A 23,597-nucleotide genomic window follows, 5' to 3' on the forward strand; every position below is an offset into this window, starting at 1 on the left:
CCCCCACCCCGGCCGCCCCAATTCCCGGCCTCGCCGCCGCCGGGCACCCTGGCCCCGGGACTCCGCCCTGGACACTCCACGTGCGCGCTCACCCTCTCCGTCCCCCCTCTGCATTTCTATCTTTCGTATTTGGGGTAGGAAGGGAACGACACCCACCAGAAGGCCACTGGGCATCCCTCCTCCGCCAAGGATTCTTGGCAGGACCCCGGCGGAGGGGGCGCCGAGCACCCGATGTCTGGAGACGGATGAGCGGGCGCCAGGCGGGGGTTCCGACCCCCCGAAGGTGCAGCCGGCTCTGGAGCCCCTCGCGCCCCCACCTCCGCCTGCCACCCTGGGGCACTTAGCTGTCCTGTGTTCCTGGGTGCCTGGCGCGGTCCCCTGGGGCATCGGAGTTGCCCGGCTGAACACACTTTTGCTTGGTTGTCACTTTACAGAAACTGAGCCAGGCGGGGTAGAGCTCGGACTTGGAGATAGAGATGGAGAAAATACGTATTTACGCTTTACTATATTTACATATTTAGGTGTTGTGTGTTGCTCGTGCACGTAAGCGGCACAAAGGCCGCGCGCCCAGGCCGCCCCCCCCCCCTTGCGCCTGGTCCCCGCTCGCCGGATGTTGACGACGTCGCCTAGCAACAGGAGATGGCGGAGCCGGGTGGCCAGGAGGGCGGGTAAGCCAGGCCGGGGGACCGCGGGTCTCGGAGCGGCCCCCACGCCTGACCTTTTCCATAGCCTCCTCGGCGCCCCTTCCCCTCCATGCTCCTTTCCTCCTGCCTCTGCCCCTTCCAGCCCCACTCTCTGGACCTTTCCTGCTCTCCCAGGCCGCCCCCCACCCACCCCCTGCGTGCCCCCGCTTCCTTCTCACCTCCCGTCCCTTTGTCCTTTCCCGCACCCTCCCTCCTTCCTTGGCTCCAGGCGCTCCACTCTCTGAAACCCGGGACGGGCTCACCCCGCAGTAACCATGGCAACCACTATGCTTGGCCTTCCCTGCTGCAGAGCCCAGAGCAGGGGTCTCTGCAGGGCTGGGGTCTGCGGGATGCGGTCCCACCTTGACGCTGTGAGAGAGAGACCAGCCCAGCCCCCGCCTCCCTCCTGGAAGGGCGGATACCCCACCCCCCCTCTGCTCACTGATGCTTGGTTTAAAAGGATAGAAACTATTTTAAAGTCCTTTTTACGCAATTTTCTCTTACTTTCTATTTCTTTTCCCCAGTTTTGTCACAGACACAAGTGTATTTAAGGTGACTTTTCTGGCATAATCTACTTGTGCTGTCCCTTTAATGCTTCAATAATTGTATTTTTCATTCATTCATTCATGGAACAACTCTTCTGTGGCACTCTCATGATAGGCATGATGTGGCACTGTGGTTAGTGACAAACGTGACTAAGTTGTGGCCGACAGCCTAGAGGGGAGGCAGATAGTTAACAAGTAAATAAATAGATACAGACGTTCAGGAGGTGATCAATGCCAGGAAAAAGAAGGCTATTATTTGAAATTGTTAAATTGTTTCTCTGCACCCAGGTCTCACCTGGAAGGAGACGTGGCTTCTGAAGGAGTGGAGGACCAGAAGGATGAAGGCGACGGGGTAAAGGTCCCTGTGGGGTGAACTATTCTGGGCTTGTATTTACTAGCAATTAAAGAGAGTCAGGACTTGCTCAAGAAGACTGTGTGCTGACCCTGTTACCTTGCGCTGGAACAGACTCAATCCAGCTGCAGAGAAACTCAGTTTCCTTCCACCCCTTTCTAGAGTGTTGACAGCTAGTCAGAAACGTCAGGGCTATCCTATTCTTAGATTGAGCTGAGTTTTTCGAAACTCATTTCCTCAAGTGAAGGATGCAAAACAATTACCAAAAGACAGAGAGTAGATAAAGCATGAAACATAATCTCTTAGTGATGTTCAGAAATGTGCAGATGTAGCCGGAAACAGCCATATGATTACACCATGAAGAATAAAACCTCACAAGAACCTCTAGACTTTGTTTCCTGATTTTTTTTCCTGCCACACGACTACAGGTACCACCAATAGAGAAGAGCAGTGACCAGAAAAATGAGGAAGCTGTTGGTGCTACAGAGCATTCTGAGGGGGAAATCGCAAATGATGGAGAAATGGAAATGGAAGGGGAAGTCGAAACCAATGAGGAAGTCGAAACTGAAGAGGAAGTGGAAACGGAAGAGGATTTCGAATTTGAAGAGGATTTCGAGTCGGATGAGGAAGGCACATTCCCTCACGGAAAGGCCAGTGCTACAGATGTGACTTCTCCAGGAGTCAGTCCTGTGGAAGCGCAGCAAGAGGGAGCAAGGCGGGAAGCTGGACTTGAAGACAGAGAGGCGCCCCAGCCATCAGAATCCAGAGGAGCGAGCGTCATCTCCACAGAGCCATCCGAGCAAGTCTTAGGTTCACCTGAGCAAACGGGCCAGGGTGCTTCTCGACGGAGGGTTAGCAAACGGGTGAGTGGCCTGAGGTCTGTGCTACGCAAGTGTTTTACTGCCATGGGGTTTGTCAGCCTACGTGAGGAACTCAGGGTCCACTCTAAACACAGATCACAATCCTTACTAGAATTTCTTAGCAGACTTAGGTCTCTGGATCCATTGCCAAATGTCAAGAGTTTCAGACCCTCCAGAGGTTGGGAGCATTCCATGTCAGGGCACCCAGGTTTCCCCGCTCTGGAGCAGTGCTGTCCAATAAAACATCCCATGAGGGTGGAAATGCTCTTCATCTGTCCAATACGGTAGCCATAGTCACATGTGGCTGCAGAGCACCTGAAATGTGGCCAGGCAGACGGGGAACTGGATTTTTAAATTTTTAAGATTCTAATTATTTCCATTTATATAACCACCTGTGGCTAGTGACTACCACACTGGACAGGGCAGTCCTAGATAATAATGACAATGGTCACATTCATAGAACTTTCGTTGTTCACTTTTAAGCAAGCACAGACTTATAGAAAAAGTGAAGTATGATAAGAACTTTTTATTTTTTTTTTAAGCATTAAAAAGTGCGCTGCCCATCTGTTGCACCACTGCCTGCCAGCGCTTCCGTGTTCCCACAAACAACCACAACGTGACTATCAAAATCAGGAAATTGCATGATATTACTAAACAGTCCTCAGTCCTCATTCATCAAATGTCCCAATAATGTCTTTTACAGCAGAGGTCCGGTTCAGAATCTCCTGTTGCCTTCAGCTGTCACGTCTCTTTAGTCTTAATCTTTCCTTGACTTTGATGACCTTGATGCTTTCAAAGATCACAGACCAAACTATTTTGTAGAATGTCCCTCAGTGTGGCTTTGCCAGGTGTTTCCTCATGGTGCAGTTTGGGTCGTGGTCCCTTGGCAGGGATGTCACAGAAGGATGCTGTGCTCTCCTTGCATCCTATCGGATGGTGCACCATTGGGCTTGTCCCATTACTGACAAGGTGGGCATGGATCACCTGTCCAGAAAGTGCCAGCCTGCTGCACGTGAAGTTACCCTTCACCCCTTTGCATTTAAGAGGAATTGTGTGGGAAGGAGGGTTTTTTTGTTTAAGATACAAAAGTGAATATTTATTTCATATGAGAAAAAACATCACAACAGATTACCACCCTTTTTTTAGAACTTCTTTCTCTCAGCAATGCATACGGGTATTGCACGACTTTTGTCAGATTTATCCCTAACCATTTTGCATTTTTTGATGCCACGGTAAATGGTTTCCAATAGTTTGTTGCTAGTACATAGAAATGCAGTTGATTGCTGTACATTGATCTTATATTCCGCAGCATCGCTAAATGCCCTCGTTAGGTGCAGTAGCTGTTTTTGTAGAATCCATAGGCTTTTTCACAAAGGTGATCATGTTGTCTGCAAGGAAAAGCAGTTTAACTTCTCCCTTTCCCATCTGGATGCCTCTTGTTTCTCTTCCTTGCCTCACTTCACTGGCTAGAAGCTCCAGCACTACGTTGAATAGAAGTGGCGAGAGCGGGCATCCTTGTCTTGTTCTGGTCTCGGGGGACAGCTCTCAGCCTCTCACTCTGAGGGTGATGGCAGCTGTGGGGTTTTAGAGATGCCCTGTGTCAGGTGGAGGAAGTTCCCTTCTACCCTTGTTGGTTGAGTACTTCTTTTTCTCATGAAAGGATGCTGGATTTTGTCAAAAGATTGTTCTGTGTCTATTAGATGATGGCATGTTTTTTCTTTTTTAGTTTATTAATTGGGTGGTTACATTAACTGATTTTCAGATGTTAAAACAACCGCATTCTGAGATAAACATGGGGAGATACTTTGAAACTACGTAAACCTCCCATCCCTCAGAGAACTTTCAATGTGTTCAATTACGTATTTATATCTGCACGGACTCACCGTTCCCCATTTCATTTGCTGGGTTATAACCGACTGCTATCAGTATTTCTATTGATGCTCAAATTGTCCCCAATTTGGCCAGTGAGAGCCCATTTAAATTGGCCTTCGTGTCCTTCTCACACGCCCACATTCTTCTTCTTTTTTAACTGCTGTCATCCTTCGAGCGCTTTCTTGGTCTCTGGCAGAGACGGCCCTAGCCTTAGAGTCAGACATTCCTCTGGGATCCCCATTTCTTTTCATGGAAAATAGAATTTAGAAGTCAAGATTTGGGTGCTTAGGTATTCTCACTGCCACCGGGATGTCACTGTCCCCAAGCCTTCTCAGTATTATGCACACACAGCCCACACACCACACCATATGCACACACATCACACACACACCCCCCATACGCACATACACCACACACAGACACATACATAGCTCACACCAACACCTCTCTAACACAAATCCACCACTCAAGGGCCTCCTCCTAGTTCTGGCCCCTTCCGTGTTTGTAACTCCTTTTTCCAACAGTGAGCCGAGTCCCTGCTCTCCTTGACAGACTTATTAATTTGATCAGCCCCCGGATGTGCCCTTCACTGCACTTCCCCATCCCGAGGCCGACCCTCCTCACCCTGCCTGGGCTTGGACACCCCACACTGGGCCACCCTGACTGTGGACACCCTCGTCACCCTGTTGGGCCAGCCCCACCCAGGCCAGCCCCCAGATGCCTGGACTCTGACTCTCTGCGCCAGGCAGTCCTCTGCGGGGACCTCTCCTCAGCAAGCCTGGCCCTGACGCCTGTGCTGTGATGAGCCCCCACGGGGACAGCCCTGGAGCCCGCCCTCCTCATCCCCCCGCATTAGGCCAGCCCCACCTGCCGGCTTTAGGTTTGAACTGTTCTGGAAGGCAAGCAAGGGGCAGGGCGGGGTCAGAAGAGAACACATTCCATTTCTCCATCATCAACTCTGGGCTGGACACTTCTGTGCTTTGAGGGGTATTGTCTCAGGGAATCCTGACAACAACCCTGTGAGGTGGGGACTATTATGGTCCCTGCTGACAGATGAGGAAACTGAGGGGGGAAGGGACCTCCTTGCCCAGAGTCATGCGGCTGTGATGGCAGGTCCCTCTTGCTCTGAAGCCACCGTTCTGAACCACAAAGCAATGATCTGTCCTCGCCCCGTGAAACTAAAAGGGTTAATAACTGGAGAGTAACATGCTCTGACATTCGATGAGCCCTAATTAAGCTGTATGATTACAATGACAAATACATGACCAAAACCACTTTTAAGAATTCAACAGCAACAACAGAATGAACAGTTTCTCACCTTGCAAGATAACCAGGAGCTCTCAAGGGTAGGCCACTTGTTGAGCTATAAGCACCGTGTCCTTCCTTGGGTCTAGTTTCTAGAAAATTTACTGGGAAACAGTTTCCAAATTTGCCAACCACAAGGGCAGAGACAAACCCTATTTCCCTCCCTCCCAGCTGCTGCCCAGTCTTCAGGAGAAATAGGAATCGTGGGGTGGGGGCTGCTGCGTCCAGCGGCTGTACAGACGCCTCAGCGCCTTCTCGTTACGAGAAGCCCTTCCTGGGACCCCTCGGAGGTGGACTTTTGCCTCTGGGCCCCTATTCACGTCATTATGGTTCTGGATGTCTCAGAAACCATTTACAGAGTCAGCATCATCTGAGGAAGTAGCGTTAGAAAGAGCATGAGGTGGGGATTGAAACAGCCCGACTTTGAACCTGCCGTTAGCCAGCTGTGCGAACCTTAGGCAGCGTCTTTAGCCTCTGTGCGGCGCTTCCCCTACAGATGCCAGAAATGACTAGCAGCTGCCTCTCAGGGTCATTGTGCAGGGTCATTGTCCCTTGTTACTAATATTCACCAGTTCATCATCAGCAATAATCATTGTCAACAATAATAATTGCAAAAGTCTCTTTTAAAGCTAAAATGGAGCCAGGCGTTTTTATCAAGGGAAAATATTTGCTTATCAAAACGTCCCCAAACTGGAACGTTTGAAAGAAGAGAAGAAACAGCCCTCTTGGGAGTCCCTCACCCCGGGCTGAGGCTTTCTGGCATCCTTTTAGAAAGAGGATGCTCAGAGATGTTGATTACCATCCTCAGGGAGATGAGCATTTGGGAGCACAGAGACCCACGTCCAACACAGGCCCATGCCTCAGCATTTCCACTTCGCTGCAGACCTAGACAGGCACAGACCACTCCTGGATTCCTGGTGGTGGGGGCGGGGGGGTAGATGTTTCCTATTTTGACCATTTGCAAAAGCCAAATAATCTTTACATCCAAATGATTTTCTATTGCTTGAACAATTATGTTGAATTTTCAACACTGTAACGAATCAAGCTCGAGTAACTTCTCAGTCCTGGTTAAGCCCTCATTGACTCAGGTCCGGTTGTTCTTGCTCTAGGGGAGATCCCGTGGAAGCTCCCAACACAAGGTCTCTCCTCTTGTGGCGCGAAACCGCCTCCGACTGAGCCAAGGGAGCAGCATCGCATCCTCTGACTTTGACGAGCTGCTCCCGCCCCAGGAGGGGTCCTTTGCCCAGGAGCCAGGTACCACGGCACTCGCCGAGGCTGTCCTGTCCATGAGATGAGCCACTTCGCATCCCCTCTGTGCCAGGGACAGCACTCACTCACCGCCTGTTACCTCGTTTCCTATTTGGCTGTGAGCCTAAAGATAAAAATAATATTAACAGAGATAGATAACATTTATGGAGCACTTACTCTGTTTCATCTCATTTAATCCTTAAACTAACCGATGGGTAGGAACAGTTCTCCATTTTACATAAAGCCCAAGAGTTATTAAGTAACCCATCCGAGTAAGTGGCAGAACCAGGCCTTGACCGAGACCTGCTGGTGCCCCAACCCACGGACTCTGACTGCCACTTCTCTCCGCCTCCTGATCTCAGAGAGGAGCTCAGCGACACGTCGAGCCGACCGCAACGGGCGTCTGTTTGCTGAGTTTCAAAGGCTTTCCAGGCACAGCCCTGAGTTTAGCTGGCTTCCGTATCCCATACATGGCAAAGCAGATAGGGACATTTCTCATTTTGCAATACATGTGCACGGATGATACACCTAACAGAGTCTGTGTCACTCACTCACAGGCAACATGAAGCCAGCACAGCTCGAACTGAGTTAAAAACAGAACTGGACCTCTCCCGCTCAGGGACAGACAAGCTGAAACTAGACCCTCACGACTATTTCATGTCTTTCAATCTTACCAGCTGTTCCCCATTTTTAAAAAAACCAATCTAGTCTATCCGTAAGAAGCCACCTTTCTCTTCACTATGTATAAAAAAGGATCTACAAAACAGATTTCCCTCTGCTCTTTTAAATGTGGTCATGAAGAGGAGATGCTGTGAGCGGCACTTCTGAACCCTAACCATTGGACGCTTGTCGTTCCTCTTTTCCATCACGTTGTGTGAGGCTGGAAACCAGCCTTGCCTGACGACTCCCCCAGACGGGCGTTATTAACCACCTCTTAACGCCTCAATGATGTTCGCTGTGTCCCCCAGCCGTCCCTCCAGAGGAGTATGATGCCCACCCTGGGGACAGAGCCTCGCCCACGTTCCTGGACAGGATCCAGCAGTTAAGCATGGCAGAGGAAGAGGCCACGGAGAGAATGGAGTCCGAGGGAAGTGACGAGGCCGAAGAGGACAGATCCCAACTGGTGGTTTTGGACCCAGACCACGTAAGCAACTATCCCGAGGTTTTGCTTTTGCCCTACACAGAGGAGGAGTGACCGAGAGGCCCTGCTCTGCCCTCGGCCTCCATGGCCCACTCCGCACCCCTCAGACGCTGTGCCCCCATTTCACCCGCTCACTGGACAGTTTATCTGCGCGGTCTTGGCCTGCTGCTTTGTAAAGCATATTCTTCTTTTAGGTTCATACACTCAAAGCCAGGGTTTCTCAACCACAGTGCTGCTAACATTCTTTGTGATGGGGGCCGTCATGGGCACCGTGGGATACTGGTCAGTGTCCCTGGCCTCCGTGCACTAGATGCCAGTAGCAACCGTGTCCCCCCTCCCCCACCCTTAGCTGTGACAGCCAGAAATGTCTCCAGGCGTTGCCAGATGTTGAGTGCGGGCAAAAATCACCCCCACTGAGAGCACTGGCTGTGAGTGTACCAACCAGGTTGTGAGTTCCTTCGCCCACCGCTCTGGCCAGCAGGGAAGGCAAATCTTGACTAGATGAACCCATTTGGAAAGTCACCTTGCTCCCGGGTGCTGTGCGAAGGACCCGGAGCTGCTCTGGACAAAGGGGCCGGGCGCTCACCCTGCTCCTGGCCTCCCAGGCACCGCTCATCTCCCGCTCCGGCCCTGGGGGTTGAACTGGGACCACTGCTCAGCTCACTCTGCCCTTGTGCCAAAATACGCACTAGGTCTCCAGTGCTTTTAATTTGTGGATTCCAGAGTCAGAATCCGGGCAGAAGTGGGCAGCACCCAGCGTGGAAGTCATTTCTGGCCCACCGAGGGAAAGCTGTGGCAACTTAGGCTAAGCCCTGGATGGGCAGGAGAGTGACCCGGGGTACTTTTTTTTTTTTAGCCCCTGATGATAAGATTCCAGGCTGCCCTGAAGAACTACCTTAACCGACAGATAGGAAAACTGAAGCTGGAACTTCAAGAGCTGGTGAGTTCGCCGTCCGGCCTTCCACCCGGCTGCGTGCCCACAGCCCGTGACCCAGTTTCTCTCTCCGGTGCAGAGCGTGGCCACCAAGCAAAGCCGAGTCCAGCGGCAGGAGCTGGGGGTGGATCTCTACGGGGTGCAGCAGCACCTGGCCCGCCTGCAGATGCAGCTGGAGAAGACCCACGACCGCCACTCGATCGCCGCGTGCGCGAGGCGGCAGAAGGAGGAGGAGCTGCGGGACGTGCGCACGCTCTACGCCAAGACCTGCGCGGCCGCCAACGACGAGCGCAAAAAGCGTAAGGCGGCTCCGTGCGCAAAAAGCGTAAAGCGGCTTCGCGTGCAGTCCGGGGCCTCGAGAAAAGCAAGATGTGTTCGTGTCCCGGGGGGTTCCCAGGCTACTTAGGGATGGAAAGCATACATGTCTTAAAACAAACCTAATTCGGCAAAGCAGCAAACGCTGAAACGGAGCATCGTCGGGGTACAAAAGTCAAAAGCGGCAGGGCCTGGCCGGCTGCGCAGGTCTCAAAGCTGCGTGTCCGGAGGCGAGGGCAGAGCCGAAGGGGCGGGCTTTAAACAAGTGGGAACGGATCGGGGAGGCCTGGCCGAAGCACAAGGCCTGGAGCAGGGTGGGGCCCCGTGGCCGGGGAGTCAGGCGGCCTGGGGCTGTGCACAGATTAAGGGGAGCCCGAGTGGCTTTGGACCAAATGGGACAGTGGGCTTGTGACACGTGCTGCTCTCTTACTGCTGAAGCGACACACCCACACACACTGGGCGCGGGTTGTAGTTCACAGGGAACAGTGGCTCCGCGTCTGCTGCGGATTTCTTTTAGTCGTTATGGTTTTTCACGTTTCCAACTTTATCAGCTCTGCGTGACCGTGATAACGGGGGGAATCACCTAAAGGAATGGAGAAGAAAACAGAATCACACGGATATCCCGGCTGTGGCTGGAAAGAAGCGTTTTGGACCCTGAGAAATGCAGGAGAGGGCCTGGATTGATGGAGCCAGGCTAGGGGCTCGCTTATCAAGCGCCCCTCCCCCATTACCACCAAAGTAACAGAAAATACCAAAAAGAGAAGGACAGATGTTCACGCCAAAACAATAAGGAGCCCATCCTGCAGATACAGCAGAATTTAGACCAACCTGAAAGAGGACACAGGCCACACGCCTCACACACACACACGAGCAGTGAGTGCCCGCTAGCGCGCCTCAGCAGAGGCTCAGTGCAATGGGCTTCTGGAAAGATGCGAACATCTACGTGGACTTTGTGTCCTTTCTGGAGGTCACCAGAGAGCAGGAGCAGAAGCTGTTCAGCCAAGCAAGGATTCCATCTAAGGCACTGGTTCTCCTTTCCCAGTGGGCGGTCCCAGCCCTGCCACGGGGGCTGCCACTGCACTGCCCCTTAGGGGAAACACGGGCTTTGCCACTGGAGAATGTCCACGATCGCCTGGCTCGCCTGGGAGGGAGGGGAGGCCCAGCTGTCACTAAACCTTCACATCGAAATGTGAGTCATCAGTGGCCGTCTCCAGACTAAGAGGAGATGGGCGGGCTGGACAGACAGAACAGACACCTCCAGACACCAGCCTGATTCCAAAAACAGAGGAGTGCGTGAGAGTGCACCAGGTGATGCTCTGTAGGAGGCTTCAGAGAATAGCACATCAGTAGATGAGAGCAGTGTTAGGAAAATGGATACTTGGAATTACAATAAATAATCATCATCCCCAAAAAAGGGCACTAAATAGACAAATCAGTACTACTAAAAATTGAACTTGTGAACTGAAAACCCAGTTTGTGGAATTCTCCCCAGAATTCAGAGCAAAAACCCAAAGCGATGGACATTTTGAAAAGGAGATAGAAGACATGGACCATAGATCTGGGGAAGCCAATATCCATAAGATGGAAATTCCAGGAGATTAGGGGCATTAACCAATGACAGCAGAGGGAAACACTTGCCTGAGTTCAAGAAAGACAAATCTTCAGATATAAAGACTCACGGAAGCCAGATGGCTGGAAGAAAGACTACACACGCCGAGACACAGCTGGCGAAATGCTTAAATTCCAAAGGTATGGGAACAAATGCTACTGGCTTATGGGCAGGGCAAAACCAGATTCCGGCAGGAGGAGAGCCCGACTAGCCCAGGGCAGCTCGTCAGTCGTGGTCTCAACCCGCTGCCCCTTGCAGGGACCCAGGGAGAGCGCCAAGCCCCTGCGACCCCGCCCAGCCCAGAGTCCCAGTTTATTCATTCTGGGAAGGACCAGGCATCATCTGTTTTCTCTCTTTCTTTCTTTCTTTTTTTTTTTTTTAAGCCTTCCACGTGATTCTAATGTGCAGCCCAGGCTGAGAATCACAGATCTTAAATATAAATGACAATGTAGTGCTGCTTCCAGAGTTTAAGGGAGAAAGATGAAAAAGAGTCCAGTCTGCATGAGGTTACACACGATTTCGGAATTAATGACAGAAAGCGTCTACGTGTGAAGACTTCCGGGTGCCGCCAAAGGGCCTCAGGTAAACCAGGACCTCTCGGAACTTTATTCATATTTTCATTAACAAGAATGAAAATAAAACATTGTGTTCAAGAAGCGATAAAAGGGCAAATAAACCAAAAGAAGTAGGAAGAGGAAATTAATAAAGTTAAAGAGCAGAAACTGGTAAAATAAAAAATGGAAAATGAGTTGACCTCATTGATAAAAATACTTATTTTCTGAAATGACCAGTAATTTCAATAAACTTCTGGTATGTGCAACAGAGAACAAAAAGGATATAACATAAGTAACAACCCTTGGGAATGAGGACAAGTCAGAAAAATTATTTTGTATTTCCAGAAAGCTATGCACTGTACTGATTTCATCATTGAAGAAATTTAAAATGTCAAAAATCTATTTTCCCTAAAAAAGTACCAGTCTTTGAAGGTGTTAAGGAAGAGTCCTGCTAACCCTGAAAGGGACAGACACTCTTTGTTACTCAACCTGCCAGGGGGTGGAAACTCGGGGAGATTCCTCCCAGGCTTGTTACAGTACAATCTTTACCACAGAGGCTGACAGCGCACAAGCACGGAAAACTGTAAAGCAGTCCCACTTACGAGGTGTGGAAATCATAGTGAAACATTAACAAATTGAGTTTGGCAATATATTAAAAGAAAAATACCCCAGGGCCAGCCCTGTGGTGTAGTAGTGAGGCTCATGCACTCTGCTCGAGCGGCCTGGGGTTCATGGGTTTGGATCCCTAGCGAAGAACTACACATGGCTCATCAAGCCACACTGTGGTGGCGTCCCAAATACAAAATAGAGGAAGACTGCCACAGATGTCAGCTTAGCAGCAATCTTCCTCACCAAAAAAAAAAGAAAAGAAAGAAAGAAAAGAAAAGAAAAGAAATACCTCATAGTCAAGAAGGGCTTACTTCTGGAATTCAGGAATAATTTGAAATCAGGAAACCTATTAATTTATTTATTGTATTATTTTGTTTATTTATTTTTTTGAGGAAGATCAGTCCTGAGTTAACGTCTGCTGTCAATCCTCCTCTTTTTGCTGAGGAAGACTGGCCCTGAGCTAACATCTGTGCCCATCTTCCTCCACTTTATATGTGGGATGCCTGCCACAGCATCACTTGCCAAGCAGTGCCATGTCCACGCCTGGGATCTGAACTGGCGAGCCCTGGGCCGCCGAAGCGGAATGTGCAATCTTAACCGATGCACCACCGGGCCGGCCCCAAGAAACCTAATAATTTAATGCATTATATTCAAAAGTTGAAAGAGAGAGAAAAAAAAGATTTCCTGGGCAAATGCTGAATGGATGTTTGATAAAACTCATCGTCCATCCTAAACTAGGATAGAAGGAAAGTTCTTTGTAAGTATTGATCAGAAACTAACAAGAGAAATTTACTCAGTGGAAAGCACTGGAGAGGTTACAGTTAAAACCAAGAGAGCCAAGGGTGCCTGCTGGCATCACAGTGGCATTGTTTTGGAGGTTCCAGCAATGTGAGAAAACAGGAAAAATAAAAGAGGTATAGATTTTGGATGTGAAATGATGAAATTCTCATTCTCTACCAATGATATGATTGTTTGCCTAGAAGATTCAAGGTCACTGATGAAGAAAGCTAATAGAAACAGTAAGAAATCCATAAAGTAGCTGAATACCATGTCAATAGTTTTTTCCTATGCCAGTAATATCCAGTTAGGAATTGTAATTTTTTAAAAAATCTCATCCATAATGGCTATAACAATCATAAAACACTTAGGAATAAATCTAACAAGAAGTGAGTAACCCTGTCTGAAGAAAAACAATAAAGTTTTCCTAAAAGACCCAAAACAGGTTTAAATAAATGGAGCTCCCACGTTGCTGATGGAAAGACACAATATAAAAGTGTCATTTCTCTCCAAATTAGTAAGTAGTTCCAGGCAATTCCAGTTAAAATCCACAATGGGATGTTTTGGGTGCACTTAAACTTATTTAACATGGTTATTTACTTACTCATTTTCAAAAAGTAATCATTTAAAATCCAAGAAATCAGGAGTGCAGTCTCCAGCCTCCGGCTTCCCCAGCACCCTCCACAGAGGCACCCAGTATCATTGGTTCTTGTGCGTTCATTTAATGATATTTTTGCATATAAAAGAAACATACAAAGGGGTGTGTATATATATATTTTTTTCTCTATTTTTTACACAAGTAGCTGCAAGTTATACCCACTGCTCTGTTCCCTGCTTTCTTTCACTTATCAGTGTATGCTGGCGATTATTCCATAGCAATACACAAAAAGCTCTCCATTCTTGACAAATTGATTTTAAAGTTCATTTGGAAGACTAAATGCATGAGACTATCCAAGAAAATTTTGAAAAGGAAGGATAAGGAAGGAAATTGTCCTATCGAGTATCAAAACACAGTATCAATCTGTGGCAATTAAAACAACACGGTGCTGGAAGGAACGTGGATAAACAGATGGATGGAGCAGAGCAGAGAGTTCCAGGAAAGTCACTCAGGAATTTAGCTATTTGCTGCAAATTACATAAACGGGCAGGTAGCATTTTTTAAATCACTCAATATTTTTTGATCATTTGGCCATCTGGAAATAAATGCTTAGATCCTTATTTCACACTACACAAAAAAATAAGTTCCAGGTACAGTAAAGGTTTAAGAAAATCACAGAAGCCATAGAAGAATATGTAAGATTTTTTTTTTATGATCTTGGGGTGAGGAAGAACTTTGTGAGCCTGACGTGACGTATGGAGGGCAGAGAGGAGGAATTGGATAGATTTGACCATATAAAAACACAAAACCTGCCTGTCAGGAGCCAGCCCTGACGGCCTAGTGGTTGAAGTTCGGCACTCATCGCCTCAGCAGCCCGGGTTCTCTTCCTGGTCACGGAACCACACCACCATCTGTCAGTAGCCATGCTGTGGCAGCGGCTCACGCAGAAGAACTAGGACTTACAACCCGGATATACATGCACTGGGGCTTTGGGGAGAAAAGGAAAACTTACCTGTCAAGAAGGCTAATAAAGATGAAAGACAAACACAAATGGTGGGGGGGAACCCTGAAACGTCCGTGACAACGTCCATACCTTCTGTTTCAGTTTTCCATTGCTGCGTAACAAGTTACCGCAAATGTTGGGGCTAAAACAACCCCCGTTTATACACTTGCTCAGTTTGGTAGGTCAGCAGTCTGGCGTGGCCGACTGGGTCTCTGCTTGGGGCAGCACAAAGCTGGGCTCAGGTGTTAGTTAACTGAGTTCTCTCGGGAAGATCTTGGGAAAATCCACTTCCACATTCATTTTGTTGGCAAAATTCATCTCCTTCCAGCTGTAGGACTGTGGTCTTGCTTCCTCACCAGCTGTCAGCCAGGGCCCCTCTCAGCTCCTGAAGGCCACCCACATTCCTTGCCATGTGGCCCCCTCCATCTTCAAGCCAGCAATGGAGAATTTCCTCCCTGTTGAATCCCATTCACCCTCTAAATCTCTCTGACTTCCTCTTTTGCCACCAGCCAGAGAAAACTCTGCTTTTAAAGGGTTCACCTGCTTAGGTCAGGCCCACCTGATAACTTCCCTTTTGCCCTATAAGGTAACATAATCCCAAAAGTAACACTAGGGGCAAGGGTCATGGGAGCCGATTTTCAATTCTGCCCGCCCTGTCTGTATTCCATAAAGAGCTGTTAGAAGCCTATCAGTGGAAGACGACTCTCCCAGGAGAAGCCTGGCCGATGATGAGCGGGCGATTGGAGAAGGGAAAAGAGCACTGGTCATTAACACTGTGAAAATAGGTTTAATGTCGCTAATATTAACAGAATGCAAATTAAGAAGAATATCTGAGATAGTGACTTTTAGTTACTCAACCAGCAAAGCAGAAAAGAGGGGCTGAACTTAGTGCTGTTGGGGAAGTGTGGCTGGGTTCCCACACCCTTGGGTGACAGGTGCACAGTCAGCTCGGGCTCCACGCAAAGGGCGCAGACTGGCAGCTTCAACAGGAGAAGTTTGTTTCTCACGATTCTGGAGGCTGGAGGTCCCAGATCGAGGCGCAGGCAGGGCTGGGTCCTCCCGAGGCCTCGCTCCTTGGTGTGTAGGTGGCGTCTCCTCCCTGCGTCCTCACGTGGTCGCCCTTCTGTGTGCACATCTGTGTTCTGATCTCTTCTCATCAGGACACCGGTCAGACTGGGTCAGGCCCCCCCTGCTGACTGCAGTTAAACCTAATTGTCTCCTTGAAGGCCCTCTCTCCAAACACAGTGCCCACCCCTGGCCACCCTGCCACCCATCTTTCTACACAACCTCCTGCCTCATTTTCCAGCTTCCACTCCTCTCCCCTCCCCCATAACTCTCACCCACACAGGATCTCAATTCTCTAGCGTTAGAATTTGTACAGTCATCTTGGATGCAAAACTGTTTTTTTTCCAGTTTAGGGTATTTCCCTCAAGAACACTCACGTTCCCCCAGCAACCTTTTGGTCTGTAAATCCGCTTTCTGTTTGGCTCTGTCCACTGAGAAAGGAATGCTCTGCGCAAGTGAGCGATGACTGACTGTGGCCTAGCCCCCTAAATAAATTATTCTAGCTTTATTAATCAGTCTCGTGTGAGTTTTGTCAGAAGGAATCCGTTCCTCAGGGTGTGGTCTCCTCTGAGCGCGTGGACAAAAATCCGTTCTCCGCTGCCGAGTCGGGAGTGGCAAGTGCCACCCCGCAGGGCTGGCCACACGGACAGCGTTGGTCCTCAGGCCTGCAGCCCCCACACAGCCATTTCGGTCCAAGGGGCTTCAGGGGAGCTTCAGGCTCTGGATTCCTCCCCGGGGACTGAGGACTCTGCCTAGGATTGCTAGCCCCTAAGTGGTAGGAACTCTGCAAAATGAACAGGCGGCCGTAGAACCAGGCACTATTTCAGTGTTTCCTTAGATGGAGGGACGATCTCCAGGATGTGGTGGGAAATGGAGCAGCTTGTTGCAATCTGTGGGCGTAGATGACATGTATTTTGGTCTCTCCAATTAGACTGTAAGGTCTTTGATGGCAAAGTCTGGGTCTTTGTAGTTTAGAGGCAGTTTCCCAGTCTCACCCTATGAAGGCAGGAGGGGTGCGGTTTCCCGCCTCTCCCGGGGTTTCGGGCCAAGCGAAGAGGCGTGTGTGATGATGGAACAGCCTTCTTTCTCCCCCAGTGGCGGCACTGCAAGCTGAGTTGGAGAACCTGGCTCTGCATCTCTTCTACACACAGAACATCAACCAGGACGTGCGCGATGACATCCTCGTGATGAAGCAAGTCGTGAAGAAGTCAGAAGTGGAGCGGGTGCGGGCCGAGATAGAGAAGAAGAAGCAGGTATTCCGGGAATCTGACCCACATTTAACTATGCCTAGACTTTTGGTTTTCCAGAAAGCGCTTAGTTTTGCCTCTTGTGTGAATACTGCAGCCCAGACACCGGTGGCCAGCCTGAGGGTTCGGTCAGGAGTTGATGGAGAATCGGCCTTGAGATGCAGGCATGTTGTTTCTTTACCCAGGACCTGCACGTGGACCAGCTCACCACTCGAGCCAACCAGCTGGAGGAACAAATCGCCCTGTTTGAGGCTCAGTACTGTGCCCAGGCCGAGGACACTCGGATCCTCAGGAAAGCAGTGAGCGAGGTAAGAGGGACATCTGCCGGGCCCGGCTGCAGAAACACCCACTAAGCACCCACCACACGGCCCCCAGACAGTGCCCACATGCCTGCTGAATGAATGGCTAAGCCCCCAATTAGCAGGCAGGCTGCCTGCACAGCTGTGCGTCTCCATCAGCATCTCAGAGCATCTGGCTGACCCATGATGGGGACGCAGAAGGTACCGGAGAACTGGCGGCCAGTATTTTTATTCCTACCGTAGCCAGTGATAGGCTGAGAGGCCTCCCAGGAATCGGGCATTCTGTTCTGCTCGCTCAGCAGACCCTTAGCGAGTTCTTTAGCCACAGCGGGCCTGTTCCACTGAGGGCGGGAGACCTGCTAGCATTCTCAGCCCCGCGGGCAGCTGGCACTCCTGGGCAGTGCCCACATCCACGTGGCTTAAAGGAGGGAACAACCTCAATGCAGCACAAATTCAGTGGCTGACGCTGGAAACCAAAGTTGCTGTGACTTTTTAAAAAATCTGTGAATCACCGCCTGCGTTCCCGCATGCAGGAACGACGCGAAGGGAGCCATGAGTTTGTACTGAGGGAAAGGGCGAGGGCGTGGGCCAGTGGACAACACACCTGGTCCGTGTGGGAAACTGCCACGTCTCTCCAACCCGTGCCTACAGCTGGTCTAGAATGTGTTCCAATCGGAATCTCAGAAAAAAAAAACAATTTTTTAGTTAGCAAAGCGATTCTTAATTCAGAGGACTAGCCAAGACTTGTTTTGGGAAGGAAAGGTTCATGAAGGGACCGCTGTCCCAGTTTGCCTGGAACTGAGGGCTTTCCTGAGACGTGGGACTTTCCATGCTAAGACCGGGAGAGGCCCGGACAAACCGGGGTGGTGGGTCACCCCAGCATCGCCCTCCCAAATAGGGAAGTATACTAGAGAGCCCTAGAGGCTAAAATAACGTGTTACCGGAATCCGGGACAGACCGCCAGGCCGTGGGGGCCTGTGAGAGAGTCCAGAAACAAGCAGACATTTATAGAAGAATGTAGCAGATTAGAAATTAGTGGAGAACAAGTGAATCATGCGTGCAGTGGTGTTGGGACATTGAGTTAATCATTTGGGGAAAAAAATTAAATCTTTTCCTCATACCTCACACTAAAACAAATGCCAGGTGAGATCAAGTATTTAAATGGGGGAAATGTACCGAAGAAAATATAAGAGAAATGTCTGTAAAATCGTGGGTTGGAGAGGCCTTTCTGAGCATAACACCGAAAGCAGACACTTCAAAGGAAAAGGCAAGGAGGGTGGGCCGTGCCAACCATAGGTTCTGTGGGTAACGACACCGTCAGCAAAAGGAAAAGACGGGAGACCCACCAGAAAAGACAGGCTTTCAACTATAAGTGCATTTGGTAGTATCAAGAGGTGTCGAAAAATCAGTAAGAAAGACCCGGGCACGTTTCTGCTGCACGGTGATGGTGTACCCGAAGCTGCAGTTTTCTTTCGTTACGTCTTTCAGTGCCGCCCGCTGCTCCCTGCTGGGTGTGTCTCCACCGGGGTAGGGCCACCCCTGGGCTGTTCGTCCTGCATTCCCACGTCAGAACCACACGTGGCCCGTGGCAGGCGCACCCTAGACATTCGTGCAGGAATGAATGAGGAATGGATGATAGAGAAGCATGTGGCAGGGCGTTCTCCCACCGCGATGGCAAAGACAGAAAAGGCAGAGGGAATGGGCCTCCCGCGCTGATAGTGAAAATGCACATCGGTCTTGATTAAATCTTTATTCAAAGACAATATCGTAGTTGGTGTGGGCAAGGACACTCCCCTGCTCCCTCCCAAACGTCCCTGCTCGGCCTTCATTCCGGGAAACTACCAGAGAGGCACGAGAGCAAAATTTTGTATGTTGAAAACCCCACAAACCAAACGGATGGAGAGTCACTGGGGACACACTTGTGGTGTGTAATAGCAAAGAAAGGTCCCACAAAGAAGGTGTTGGTGGAACACGTGGGGACACATCCACGTGGTGGAAGCTATCCCACCAACGAAGCAGGTGTTTGCTGACGTTCACAATATGCTAATTTTTAACTCTAGGTTACAAAACAGTATTTAGAATATGATTTGGTGCACACACACACACACAGAGGAAGATAACACTGGGGTGTTAGAAATGGTTAACTCTAAGTCGGGGGATTATTGACAATTTATTTTCTTTTTGCTTTTTTGCATGTTTTTTTTTCTTTCTTTTTGCTTTTTCTCCCCAAATCCCCCCAGTACATAGTTGTATATTTTAGTTGTGGGTCCTTCTAGTTGTGACATGTGGGACGCCACCTCAACGTGGCCTGATGAGCGGTGCTATGTCCACGCCCAGGATCCAAACCAGCGAAACACTGGGCCTCCGAAGCGGAGCGCGTGAACCCAGCCACTTGGCCATGAGGCCGGCCCCAACTTATTTGCATGTTCTAATTCGCATAGAATGCTCACTTATTTTTCGTTAGTAAGGAGGGTGTCTAAAACATCCAAAGACTGAATCTTGCCCTCATCTTTGCCTCTCAGCCTGCAGCTTGGGCAGCAAACCCTTGTCCGGTGGCTCCGGGAGCACTGTGGGGAGATGCCCGCCCCTGGCCCGCCAGCCCCACAGCCCAGCCTGGGGAAGAGACTGGTGGGTTCAGGTGCCTGCCGCTGCACTTTGGGGCGGTGACAACCTGCTCCCTGGCACACAGAAGCCTCCTCAGCGAACAACTTACCCAAATACGGAAATGTTTCACCGATCATAGTATAATTAATTCATGCATTTTATGCTCCATAATAATGATGAGTAGGTGATTTAACCCTCCCAACCGAGAGTGGCTTCCCCCGGGGGATGCTTCCTTCACACCCGGCGCTGCCCTCTTATCGTCCTGTGAGCGCACGAGTCCTCTCTGATGTCCTCCAGCACCTGCCAGGCGGGGCTGGACCATCCCCGTGAGCAGGCCCTGCTGGGGCTCGACATGGACACGAAGATGCTAGTGACATATGAGGGTCTCAGCCGGCCCCCGCCTGTAATTCAGCACTCCACCAGCTCGCTAACGGTGCAAGGATTCCGTTAGGGATGATCTGTCAGGACATTCTGGGTACCACTCAAAACAGCGAGTGTGATGGAGCCAAGAACGTGCTGGGCATATAGGCATCACCTCATTTGATACTACAGCCCCAGGACGTGGTACTGTTACTGTACCCATGTCACAGCCAGGGACACAGGGGACAAGGAGGCGAGGTGGCCTACCTAACCCTGAGCTCGCAGCCCGGGCAGCCATACTCTTCGAACAGCCCTTAGCCTCTGCCCCCAAGCATAGGGGAGACCCCCTTGCCTTTGCAGTGAATTCCGGAGCCCTCTTCCTGATTTCAAGCCCCTCCCCGCGTGGGCCCAGGCCTTATCCCAGCTGGTCCCCACCACCACTGCGATCTGGGACATCCAGCCTCAGCTCATCCCGTCCCCACCTCTGGACCACGTTGTCCACCCCACCCTCCTGCCCCTCCAGCTCTGCTTCCTTGTCCCCAGTCTAGGTAGGCCACTCTTCTCCCAACAGCACGCTCACATCCAGCCGTCATTCTGCAAACAAATGGCCCCCCGTCCAGCGTGGGCTCCTTAAAGGAAGGGGTGCCAAGCACCGAGGCTGCGCCCGTCCTGTGTGGCCTGAGCTCCGGTGTGTGGACGGGAGCATAGTGAGAATCAAGGACCTCCGCTCACCCCAGTGTTTGGGGTCTGGCATGGGGCGGGTGTCGATGGATGTCGGCCAGCTGCCTCCTCCTCGCCCCCCTGGCACCGGGTGCCAGGGGACCCTGAGTAAAGGCACAAACGGGGGTCCCAGGAGTCTTTAGGGCTGTATTTTGTTTCGAGGTTATCCTTTTGCTGGTGCACGATAAAGACAAGCGAGGGTGACATAGGCAAGGAGCTGATTCAGGAAAGTCGGGGCTCTCGACGTTCTTTGGGGCTTTGAGCAAAATGAAATAAGACCGACACGCACGTCACCCCAACTCCCCCCCGCAGGCCTGCACGGAAATCGATGCCATCACCATGGAGAAAAAGCGTATCCTGCAGCAGTGGGCCACCAGCCTGGTGGGCATGAAGCACCGCGACGAGGCTCACAGGGCCATCCAGGAGGCTCTCAGGTATGGGCTTCCAGGATGGGCCTCCCCCACTTCCGGTGTGCCACAGTGGTGGGGCCAGGGGGCTCAGGGGGCAGGCGGGGCCGGGGCAGGAGAGAGATGTGTGGGAAAGGCGGAGGCGGGCCGGGCGTGGACCACGCACTCCCACCCCGTCCCAGGTGAGCAAGGAGCACAAAAGGGGCACCTGCAGCCCGCTTCCGACCTGAAAGCTCCCGTATTGTTCCCCAAGATCTCAGCGTTTCTTAAGTCCTTTCAAACTTTCAGTGGCAGCAAAGCTTTCCCGCTCAGATTTCCTGGGAGGATTAAGGAGAAACAATGAGAGAGAGGAAAGAGAAAGCGGTATTTATCTTTGGGAGATAAAGGTGTCCCTTTGATTTGCAGCCTCACCACCTGTGTGCGGAAACTCCATCCCTCCTCGGCTGTGCTGCCCAGGGCTGCGTTCCAACCAAAATCCTGTTTTAATCTCCCCTCGAAGGGGAAGCAGGAGGCCCCCTCCTCGCGTCCCCCTCCCTCACTTCTAGCAAGGGGTGTACGTGTGGCCTGAGCCTGGTATTGGGTCGGGGGCCTCCAGGCACAGTGCCCCCTTAATTCCCCAAACTTCCCAGGGTTATGGGGACCCAGATGTGATCCCCCAGTTCTGGAGGTGGCTTCAACTCGGCCTCCACTTCTGGCACCCAGCACACAGCCTGGCAGCGAGCGGGTGCCCCCGAAAGAGTCGCTGAACACGGGAAGGAGTGAATGAGTGAATCGCTTTGTCAGTCCTACAGCACGGTTTCTGGTGGTTGCAAGACGAGGAGAGAATTTTCCTTCCTGGTCTTATGATTAAAAAACAAACAAACAAACAAACGAAAAAGGCATGTATGATTGTTTTAAAACAGGACATTTTTACACGAATAACGCTGAATTAAAAGTGTTCATTTCCTCCGCCTCCCTGAGTCAACCACGTAAAGCCAAAGGGAGAGCTGTGGGACTGTGATGGCAAATTCCCTCTGAATGTGCAGGTGGAGGAACCAGGGCCACCGGGGGCTGGGGGGCTGGGACGCAGGCCTCACCTGCCCTGCCCTCGCCGGGGCTCCCTCCGGAGCGTTTGCTGCGTGCGGAAAAGGCCTTGGCATCTGGGCAGCATTTTCCTTCTGCCTGACGTGGACCTGGAGTCGGTCAAGGCTGAGGTTCACCGCCTACGCTCCCCTGCAAGGACTGGGGTGCAGGTACCACCTCCGGGACCCCCTCTTGTCCAGCGCTCCTGTGCTTCCAGGACTAACCCAGAGTGCCCCCCGCCCCCCTCCATCCTCGCCTTGTCCCCGAGCTGTAACTATGCGTCTCTGAGATGTGGCCTGGCCACCCCTCCTTTTTCTTTATTTTTTTTTAATTTAATCTTTTGAATAGATAATACAGCCACTTGGCTAAAAATGTTTGTAGAATCGTATCCAGTGAGGTCTCTCTCCCTCCCCCGTCCTGCATCGCCCGGTGCCCCTTCCCACAGACAGTGCTCCTGGTTTCCTGGGTTTCCCTCCCTAGACATTCTGCGCCATCATGAGAAAATCCAGGTATCCGTGCTCTTCGTTTCTTTGTTGCACCGAGGTAGCGTGCTGTGTACGGGGTTCTGTGTCTTGCTTTTTTCATTCAACAACACGTCCTGGAGATCTTTCCAAATTAAAATATAAAGACCATTCATTCCTTCTTTTTCCACCACGAAGCGTTCTGTTGGGAGCTTCTAGGGGGAAGGCTCCCAGGGGGTATCTGGGGTATTCACACTCCTTTTCTCTTGTGGTGTCGCCATACCTACCAGTGTCCAGGATTGTTATATTTTATATTATGCTATGTAACTTATATTCTCTATCAAGCCTGGAAGCTCCAGGTTCCAGGGTGTGCACATGCGCAGGTCTGGCAGGTGTTTCTAAGTAAGGCTGTGATGGTCACACCAGCGGCGTTCCAAAGTCCCATGACAGCTCGGTGTGCTATCCCACTTTTGGGTTGTGCCAATCTGATTGAAGAAAAAAATGATATCATGTTTTTAAAATATGTGTGCATGGAATGTTCAGTGAATATTTTAGCAAAAGGCACACCCCCTCTAACAACAGGGGGTAGAGTGCTGAGTGCAGCTCAGCTGTCCTCTCGCGACTCCGTACGCCGGCTGCAGAGGAGCGAGGCCCACCTCGCATAAGGCGTGGGCTGTGCAGGATGCTGGGAGAATTGTGAATCGTAATTGCAGAGGTGTGCCGTCTCCACCTAGATGGGTCTGAGGAAGGAAACCCGAGACTGCTTAACAGAAGGTCAGGGCGTTGCAAAATTGAAATATTGCATTGCCGATGAATTCTAGGCCAGTTCAACAACTGAACCAAATACCCAATACCAACTCATCGATGTTCAATGAGTTCGTCCATTTTTTAAAAAATGGATGAAAATGCTGATATTCTTGGTGGATGGTCAGGAAGTTGGCCACGATGCCAGCACCTGGCAGCTGTC

General features: G+C 50.8%; 2 protein-coding genes across 4 annotated transcripts in view; one reads left to right on the forward strand and one right to left on the reverse strand.

The window, feature by feature from the left end:
- Nucleotides 1–294, reverse strand: part of TBC1D16 (TBC1 domain family member 16) — a 77,294-nt gene extending 77,000 nt beyond the window's left edge. Inside the window, exon 1 of the mRNA XM_046677545.1 lies at nucleotides 157–294. The gene's annotated coding sequence lies outside the window, so the exon portion shown is untranslated. The remainder of the gene's footprint in view (nucleotides 1–156) is intronic.
- A 208-nt stretch (nucleotides 295–502) lies between these two features.
- Nucleotides 503–23,597, forward strand: part of CCDC40 (coiled-coil domain containing 40) — a 47,063-nt gene continuing 23,968 nt past the window's right edge. For 2 of the 3 annotated variants that reach the window (XM_046677541.1, XM_046677543.1), the window contains exons 1-10: nucleotides 503–668; nucleotides 1,517–1,580; nucleotides 2,009–2,443; nucleotides 6,727–6,871; nucleotides 7,834–8,009; nucleotides 8,863–8,946; nucleotides 9,020–9,239; nucleotides 16,566–16,723; nucleotides 16,903–17,025; nucleotides 21,013–21,134. In XM_046677541.1, the coding sequence (XP_046533497.1) occupies nucleotides 640–668; nucleotides 1,517–1,580; nucleotides 2,009–2,443; nucleotides 6,727–6,871; nucleotides 7,834–8,009; nucleotides 8,863–8,946; nucleotides 9,020–9,239; nucleotides 16,566–16,723; nucleotides 16,903–17,025; nucleotides 21,013–21,134 (1,556 nt within the window). In that variant the 5' untranslated portion in view covers nucleotides 503–639. Of the gene's footprint in view, nucleotides 669–1,516; nucleotides 1,581–2,008; nucleotides 2,444–6,726; nucleotides 6,872–7,833; nucleotides 8,010–8,862; nucleotides 8,947–9,019; nucleotides 9,240–16,565; nucleotides 16,724–16,902; nucleotides 17,026–21,012; nucleotides 21,135–23,597 lie in introns of those variants that run through there. The other variant, XM_046677544.1, reaches the window with a different exon arrangement.

This window comes from Equus quagga, chromosome 11 (assembly GCF_021613505.1).
Source record: "Equus quagga isolate Etosha38 chromosome 11, UCLA_HA_Equagga_1.0, whole genome shotgun sequence".
In the NCBI taxonomy this organism is placed as follows: Eukaryota; Metazoa; Chordata; class Mammalia; order Perissodactyla; family Equidae; genus Equus; species Equus quagga.